The sequence below is a fragment of the Oncorhynchus mykiss genome, chromosome 5 (genome assembly GCF_013265735.2).
Source record: "Oncorhynchus mykiss isolate Arlee chromosome 5, USDA_OmykA_1.1, whole genome shotgun sequence".
NCBI classification, from domain to species: Eukaryota; Metazoa; Chordata; class Actinopteri; order Salmoniformes; family Salmonidae; genus Oncorhynchus; species Oncorhynchus mykiss.
In genome coordinates, this window is record NC_048569.1 from 56,779,510 (window position 1) to 56,789,151 (window position 9,642).

The 9,642-nt window shown below is 42.7% G+C and overlaps 1 protein-coding gene across 1 annotated transcript; it reads left to right on the forward strand.

Annotated features, from left to right (window-relative positions):
• The first annotated feature begins 348 nt into the window (after positions 1–348).
• Positions 349–9,144, forward strand: dph5 (diphthamide biosynthesis 5). Its single transcript, XM_021603443.2, has 7 exons — positions 349–805; positions 1,277–1,401; positions 4,011–4,119; positions 5,391–5,511; positions 7,203–7,242; positions 8,466–8,569; positions 8,639–9,144. Exons 1-7 carry the CDS (start codon positions 671–673, stop codon positions 8,872–8,874), a joined length of 870 nt encoding a protein of 289 aa, XP_021459118.2. The 5' UTR covers positions 349–670; the 3' UTR covers positions 8,875–9,144.
• Positions 9,145–9,642: the final 498 nt, after the last annotated feature.

Sequence of the window (9,642 nt, forward strand, 5' to 3'; positions counted from 1 at the left end):
GGACGACGCTGGGACAATTGTGCGCCGCCCTACGGGACTCCCGATCGCGGACGTTGTGATAAAGCCAGGGTCTGTAGTGACGCCTCTAGCACTTAGAGGCAGTGCATTAGAACGCTGCGCCACTCGGGAACATGCACTTAACTATGCAATCACATTATGATTTTATATATTTTTTCACTTTTACTTTGTAAAAACGTTAAAGTCACAAGGAAATTGAAAAAAAGTCCAATTTTATAAATAATCCGAAAGTAGCCTACCTGATGCTCCATCCACGAATGCACTCCCACTGTTCTAATACCGGGCTGGAACGGACCCACATTGCAGGAAGACATGCAACTGTGTCGTAAAATCAAGAGTATTTTGCGTCAAGACGTATGTGAAATCGTATAGTGTTTACACGTGCGTTTAGTGACAAGTGGATTCAAGTTCCAAACTGTAGTAGCGGCGTATATTCACGAGGGAATCTGATAATAAATGCAAGCGTATTCTAGGTACCAGTTTAGATATGTTATGTCATAACTAACGGAACATTTTAAAACGGCCGCGGTCTGTTTTCTGCTAGGTTTAGCAATTAGCTAGCCTTAGCCAGCTATTAAGACAGTTGTGATGACGTGTGGTGTTAGCCACCAATATAGCTAACTCATAAAAAGTGTGGTATTTCTACGTTGCAATGCTGTACTTTATTGGGCTTGGGTTGGGAGATGCAAAGGACATCACCGTAAAGGGGTTAGAAATTGTAAAGCAATGCAGTCGTGTCTACTTGGAAGCCTACACGTCCATATTGACAGTTGGGAAAGATGCATTGGTAGGTTGAATATTATGTAGCACTATGGCATGCATATGGTGAAATTGTGCATGTCTGTGCTACAACAATCCCTCCCATTTCGAAGTCGGCACTGATGCAGTCCAGAGCATGTGATAAAACTGCATCAGGGTACAATACCTCTTGAAGTGCGTGTTGTCTTTGCTTCTAGTTAAAGATATTATAGACTTTTCCATGACATTAAAGTTGCATTAGTTGAAATGACCAATGAGTGGCTGGAAATCGTATAGACTGTGTGGCGTTGACACTTCCTACTCATGGTGTTTTCTTAAAATTGAGTAAAAGTCACATGTTCTCAAGTTTATAGACAGTGCACGTTCATTAAACAGAGCTCAAGCTGGCAGGATGGAGATCAAGGTTTTATCGTTGCCACCAGATAAAGTCCATCCACCGTTTTTAAAGCAAGTTCAAAAGGCAGTATGTGCCGTGAATAAGTGTGATCTATGACCTTAGGAGGAGTACTATGGACGGGAGCTGATACTGGCCGACAGAGACATGGTGGAACAGGAGGCTGATGAGATCCTGAAAGGGGCTGACGTCAGCGATGTGGCATTTCTTGTGGTGGGAGATCCATTTGGGTAATTGATTAATGTACTTGTTTTTCATGCTTGAAAAGTAATTCATTACGTATGACTATTACTGGCAGGCTAATTTTAAAAGATGTTGCCGTGAACAATAGAAGTGCAGGCCCTTGCTAACCACTGCTCCAATAGGATTGAAGGACTTCTGGGAGGTCGTAAGGCGCATAGGAATGCGATACAAATCGGTAACACTTCACACAAAGTTTTGTTCATGACGCGTCATAACAATGTCATAAGCGGCATCGTAAAGTGTCCTAACACATGACACGTGACCTTTATTTTATGAATGCTTATGACAGCTGGAATGAGCTATATATTTATTTGCATTATGACAGGTGTGTGTGATTGATCAGACACGCTAAGGAGAGATCTCCATCTGTTAAGTTCATGATTACCTCCACTGACGCACACACGTCATATCACTTCCCCTGTTTGCACTGCTCTAATGTATGTACAGTGTGATAATGAGTGAGGTGTTATATCACACATACTGTACACGCACCTTAGTAAGTATGTCATGAAAATGAAAGTCCCAACCCATTTTGAGGGAGTGTATACAACAACAATTACAAACAGGATTGAAAATAACGTCATTAACAAACCGGTTGATAAAACGTCATTACAAACAGGTTGAAATAATGTCATTACAGACAGGTTGATAAAACGTCATTACAGACAGGTTGAAATAACGTCATTACAGACAGGTTGAAATAACGTCATTACAGACAGGTTGATAAAACGTCATTACAGACAGGTTGATAAAACGTCATTACAGACAGGTTGATAAAACGTCATTACAGACAGGTTGATAAAACGTCATTACAGACAGGTTGATAAAACGTCATTACAGACAGGTTGATAAAACGTCATTACAGACAGGTTGATAAAACGTCATTACAGACAGGTTGATAAAACGTCATTACAGACAGGTTGATAAAACGTCATTACAGACAGGTTGATAAAACGTCATTACAGACAGGTTGATAAAACGTCATTACAGACCGGTTGAAATAACGTCATTACAGACCGGTTGAAATAACGTCATCACAGACAGGATTGAAAATAACGTCATCACAAACAGGTTGAAATAACGTCATTACAGACAGGTTGATAAAACATCATTACAAACAGGTTGAAATAACGTCATTACAAACAGGTTGAAATAACGTCATTACAAACAGGTTGAAATAACGTCATTACAAACAGGTTGAAATAACGTCATTACAAACAGGTTGAAAATAACGTCATTACAGACAGGTTGATAAAACGTCATTACAAACAGGTTGAAATAACGTCATTACAGACAGGTTGAAATAACGTCATTACAGACAGGTTGATATCTGGTTGAAATGACAGCGTTGCATTCAGTTTTTCTCTGAGGGAGGCACACAAGTAGGAATGAGTAAATCAGTAAGACATAGCCCTATCTGATTAGGGAGTACCATTGTAAACAACGCTCATCAATACCACTCACTCACTCCTTAATTTCGCTATTTGAGTTGTAAACAAATGGATAGGCTACATTTTTTTTGACATTTACAAAACATGGTTTCATTAAATCAATAACTAAAGAGAACCCTGAACCTTCAGTGGAGAATGTTGCTTTGGTGATCACACTGTTTTTCTTCTTTGCCATTTGAAAGCCTGCTGGAAGTTGATGCTTGTCATCATTTGAACAACATCCCTTGCCGCAAAAATATTGAAAGTCTCATGACCTTGGTATGCTTCAGTCCGCAATGACTATCATCTGCAGTTTCCATTTGCTTCCCATACAAATGGAAACTGAACTAATTGCTACAAAAATACTATCTCACAAAATCGTTTGGTATGACATCGATGCTCAACGGAGCACCACATGATTAAGAAAAGTGTTTTTGCAGCTATATGCTCTCTGAGCCGGTGGGGAAACGTTCTGCGGAGGGAGTAGTTGGACCGAACTGCTATGTGAACACTGCAACGTCTCTGGAAAGAGCCACTCATTCATTGTACTGCACTCCCATTTGCTAGCGCTACTAATAGTGCTTAACGGGCATGGGGGTGGCAGGTAGCCTAGTGGTTAGAGCGTTGGACTAGTAACCGAAAAGGTTCTAAGATCAAATTCCCAAGCTGACAAGGTAAAAATCTGTCATTCTGCCCCTGAACAAGGGAGTTAACCCACTGTTCCTAGGCCATCATTGAAAATAAAAACTTGTTTTTAACTGACTTGCCTAGTTAAATCAAATATTTATTTTTTTAAATGGTGAAGAATGTTTTGGCTCTGCTCTTTTTCCATCCAAAACCACTGACCAGGAGGAGGGGAGGTTCAGTCAAATTCTCCACTCTACATCACGGTCACGATTTGCTCCAAGAAATGTTGGGATTTAATAAAGTTAATGACATCTAAAACCAAGGATTCGGTTTGGGGCCAAGTGTGGCCTTTGAAATAAATAAATCAGGCAGTCGAATAATGACCATAACCATCCTTACTGTAGCAAATTGCCAGTTGGTTTGAAATGGAAATGGAGCAGCAATGTGACATTTTTGGTCAAAGCTTGGACTTTGTTGTCAGGTTTCTAAAGGCAGCATCATGCCATGTTCTTAACACTTGATGTATCTTTTCCTTATAGCGCCACCACCCACAGTGACTTGGTCCTGAGAGCAGTGAATGCTGGGATACAATACAGGGTCATCCATAACGCCTCTATCATGAACGCAGTTGGATGCTGCGGCCTCCAGGTACGTCCACTTGAAGTACTATTGGAAACCGAAACACACAGATTAGCAGAAACGTTGTCTACTTTGCTATATATATATACAAAAAAAAGAGCTTATAACATCTGGTCTTCAATGCCCCATCATCTTAACCATTCTGTAGCAACGTCCTATGAAGGCAATCAAAGAGCATAATTGCCATTGGGAAAGAAAATCCATGAGTCTATGGACTGAAATGGCAGAGCAGCACCAATGTCTTTTAATACACAGCTCAGCCCAGGACATCCATAATGTGGCCTTGCATTGACCTGTCAGGGGGAGCATTGTGAGCATGGGGGCATCCAGCTGTCCCACCCTGCCTCTGATGTGGTGGTGGTGGGGGGGATTAGTGTTGCTAACGTCAGTGTTAGCGCATCAGGGTTGTCATTAGTGGGTAGTGACGCTCCTTTGGGCGTGCATCAGACGCACTAGTTGGAAGTGATCTGGCAACTCAAAGCCACTGCCAGTGAGCAATGACAGGAGAGAAGGAGGCTTTGCTATTCTAATGAAGGACGTGCCCATCACAGGGATCAAGGTTGTGTGTGCTCCCTGCCTGTCAACCTAGTGTGCTTCACCATATCCCTCTGGGGAGGGGTGTTCTATACTATATGTGCCTGTATAATTTACCTTTCAATTGGTTGTGCATTTTAATTGTCTTCCCTGTTACCCTACCAATTTCTTTTTAAATAAAATGACCAACTTGAGTTCAGATGACTGGGAATATGTGGGTGGAGAATTAGCATGTTTTGCCAAACATCAGCATATCAATTTGACATTGGTTTCAAATGAGATTAAAAAATAGATGGCTAAAATGAGGTAAAAATTGGTCTTGCACTGCAGTGCTCTTGTTAGTGTATTGGGGGAAGGGGGGAGTTAGGTAGGGTCCCAATACATGTTTTGGGTCGCCGTGCTGTATCAAGCATGCCGCGGCTCAGAGTGCCATGTGATTTTTCACACACTGAATAACAGGAAGCACCTTGGGACACTTAGTGCAATCCAGTCTGCTGCAGCAATCACGGCCTGCTCACGAGACATAATTTTGCTCAACACACACACACACACAAATATCAATCGATAAGCTCACAGGAGCTGTCAGCAAGTGAACCAGAACCACAAACTCTTTATTTGAGAAACTGACCATTCACACCCAATGCTGCTGTCCTAAGATACTTTCAATGAACCCTGAGTAGAAGACAAGTCTAACCCTGAGTAGAAGACAAGTCTTAAATCACATTATGTACATTACCTTTGGACAGCTGTACAACTTTGGAGAGACGGTGTCCATTGTGTTCTGGACAGATACGTGGAGACCGGAAAGCTTCTACGATAAAATCAAGAAGAACAGGGACCTGGGGATGCACACACTATGTTTGCTTGGTGAGTCCTACAGTTTCATCTCTTTTAGTAACCAACCATCCAGTGACGCGGTGTCCATATTAGGAGTCAAGTGACTGTCCTAATATGGACCGTGAAAAAAATACAAAGTGGAAAATCTGTACAGAATAGTAGGGCTGAGACGATACCCGTATTGCAATATTTTTTTCCCCATGGCAAAAATTAAAACACAAAGCTGTAAAAACTATTTGGTAATTTAAAAACCAGCTGTTTGTAAAATAGTGTGCTGTAGCTTGGAAAATACATAAATGTGACTCTGGATGACAACATAATGATGTTTGTTCCCAACATTAGGGCCGTTTTCATCAAGAAGTTAAATCCGCTTTGTTTCTTTTGCCACTATACTAACGAGTGTCGCGATACTGGTATCATCCCTACAGAATAGCATACATACAGTATGGCCGTAACCATTATGGACCGCTCACGCTACGTAGTATCATTGGGTCTGGTCATACCCGAGCACATGGTGAGGAAACATGGGAGGTCACATCCGTGCACACGTGTGTCTGAGTGATTCTCCAGGCAGTCCCTCAGAGCTCATATTCTTCCAGACCTACTTCCAGTCAAGGTGCTGGTCTGCCTTCCAGGTGGAGGAAAGGAGCGAGGATATAGTGTGTGTGTGTGTGTGTGTGCGCCAGCCAGCCAGTCAGTCAGTTCTACACACTTTCATCTCCGGGAGGCTGGGACCAAACAAAGCCCTCATTATGACTGTTTCTACTCCAAGACCTTTTCCCTCCTGCGTGTGTCATCCCCTGGGTGCGTCATCCCCTGGGTGCATATTAAACAGTCCTCAATCACAGTCACAGTAGTAGACTGGGGAGTAGGTTTCGGTAATGGGAAGGCGGCTGTGACTGCAGAGGCAGATGGCCCGAACGCTCATAATTTATGTTTATTTGAGCAAGAGATTTTTGTTTGGATGCAGAGGGTTGCCCCCCCCCACCCCTCACATGGGAGAGCCCTATAATTTGAGGTAATGGATGCTGGTTGAAGCGGAGACGGTTTTGGGTCACACCCTTATTGTCTCTGTGGGCCAAGTTCCCTATGTGTCCCCAGGTGCGGCCCCAGCTGCAGAAGGGTGTGTGCGCTTGTGAGCTCACCGATATGAACCCCCATTATTCAATAGTGGATCGGAAAGCCTGGCATTAGCCAAGGCACCTCCACACCCGTGAAGCAAAGGGCACGATTCTAAAAGGATGAAGAACGAGTGCAGACAACAAAAGCAGACGCACGCACAACTCTGATTGGGTCATCTATCATGACTTCCCCAGACAACATGCACGCCATACATCTACATGAGGGAAACCTCATCACTGTAATGAAACTAGCAGGACCATTGTTCCTGTTTGATTAATACTGATTTATAATAATAATAAAAAAATAATAATAATAATGTTTGGGTAAGATTTTGATGGTCTTTGTGTAAGGATTATTGACTGTTCATATTATTCAACAAAATTATGTATGATTATTATTCTAGCGGAGCGTAAAATTTTCCTGAAAATGGAATGGCTTAAAGGTGACCATGGAAGACTTAAAGGGACATTTAGTTCCTCAAGCTGGCCTTGGGTAATTTGTCAAGATGTGTTGTTCATGGCCAGTTTGAAGGGAAAAGGAATTGTCCACATCTGTGAAATGGTTCATTACCTCCACAGCCCTCCTTTTTTTGTCCGCAGATATCAAAGTCAAAGAGCAGTCCATGGAGAACCTCATGAGGTAAGCCTCTCCTTTCCCCCTCCTGCGCTGGACTGTCTGGGAGGGGGCCGTCTGATTTATATCTGGTCAGTGGCGTTTCTATCCAGCAGGACTCTGAAACGGAGCAGAGTTGAGGTTTATTGCAGACGTTCACTTAACATACATTTATACTGGCAGCTGGAGACGGGCCAGGCCAGTGAGTCCCAAAAAAAATAATACAGTGGTTTGTTTGACTTGGACACACAATCTGTTGTCAGTGTCGTCTCATTGGGCCAGGAAATACATTTAGTATTTTAATCTCCTGCATGTGTTTTCAGAAAAGATGACATACAACCAGTCCCAAACACGTTGCGTTTGTCTCACACTTGAGAATCAACAGACATGTCTGTTTTGGACACCAGTTCATCTCATTCCACACTAATGCGTTACTGTATCATGTATTGGTTTGCAGGAAGGTTGTCAACTCCTCGTTCACTTTGCGGTGTCCTGCAATTATTTTCCCAACAGGAGCCTGCATGGAAGTAGTTTTATATGTGAATCTATAAAAGCTGAAATGGACTTCAGTAATCTGCCATGTAAGGGTTATGTACAGGGGAAAAGTATGGTTTTCATTTAAGACAGAAAAGAGTCTTAATTTCTCCAAGGTTTACTGGTGCATATATATTATTACTAGGAAATGGAATAAACACATGCCCTATGATTTTGGTCAATATTAAAATGTTTGCGCAGTGAGAGATTCATGCCCATACAGTATTAGCCGAAGGAAAAAATACCCCGTCTTTTCCCCCGCGGCCAAGGAATTTAGACACATTTGTGAAGGTTTTCTTTCCAGTAACATAGTTATCAAATAGATCTCTGGCTTGCTTTGTAAGCATTTTATGACTGTAGGAGATTTACACGAGACTCCGTTATTTTAGTTCTGATCTAGCACCAGAACAGCCACAGTGAAACATTGCCAGAATAAAACCTGCTTGATTTCAAAGTGCTGAAAGAGCTGAGAATAGCCCCATCTGAGCTACTCAGCGCAGTACTGAATGCTTAGCATAATGGCATGTCCTTTTCTCCTTCCTTTTGAATGGCTCTACTGGTAACAAAGGGGCTTGCATTGTCTACACCTGGTTATTAGATTCAGCTTTTATATTCTGAAGAAGTCACCTCCACAGCACTTATAGGTCTGGGCAGTATGAACCCATTGGCATTGCATTACTCCATAAGTAACGTCCTCGTTTCTTTTTCTTGTAAAGGGGCCGTAAGATTTATGAACCGCCCAGGTTTATGACCGTGAGCCAGGCGGCTGAGCAGCTCCTGGAGATTGTACAAAACAGGAGGGAGCGGGGAGATGACCTGGGTGAGTTGCTATCATGTTGAATTGAATGATGTGAAAGAAAAAACACTAATTGCCTCGCTCTCCATCTAGCCATCAGCGAGGAGACCATATGTGTGGGTCTGGCCAGGGTGGGAGCAGAGGACCAGGTCATCCGCGCGGGGACACTCCGCCAACTGGCGTCATGTGACCTGGGCAGCCCGCTGCATTCCATGATCGTGACGGGTCACCTGCACCCGCTGGAGGTAGACATGTTGCGTTTGTCAGTTGCCACCCCCGACGCACTGCAGGACCTCCGAATGACCGACAGCTCAACGTACACCTCCTAATGCACACATACTGCCTCAAGAATGACTCTCAGGATCTCCAAACGACCTAGCACAAAGTTCCACACACGAACACAGGACCATGTGTCATATAGGCCTGCTAACTTCTGTTGACTTGACACGCCTAGCCGCTGACCGATACCAACACACCAGTAGAGTTATGTATTTAAACGTTCCATCCCAGGTAATCCAGTATTTCCCACCAGAACTGTCATTCTAAAGCATGAAAATGCAAGCCATACATTAAAGACATTGTATTTAACATTCAGCAAATAGGTTTGCATCATTTGAAATGTTTTTTTCTGACATGCACTGAACTATAGGACCTTATGTAGACAGGTGTGCCTTAATCATGTAGAAACAGGATGCACCGGAGCTCAATTGAGGGTCTGAACATGTAAATAAGGGATAGTTTTTTCTTTGTCATTAATGGGGTAGTGTAGATTAAGAACAAGGCTGTAATGTGAAAGGGAAGGGGTTTGAATGCTTTTTAATGGGCAATCCGTTACTTTTGCTTCCCTAAAAAGAAAAAAAATCCCTCATCCAAAATGATTTAGCTGAAATCACAACGCTAGCTGGCTATGGCATCAAAATGTTATTACCATGATTGAAGAGGTAACGGAGTCAGATTAGTGTCTTGGTAAAAAAATGAAGCTGTCCTGTAATTATGTTTTGTATTCTTGGAAAATGAAGTGCAATCTTCTGGTATGCGCAGCACTACTGCCAGAAAGTCAACCTGGACCCCTATCTGGGCCTGTGAAACCAGAATTA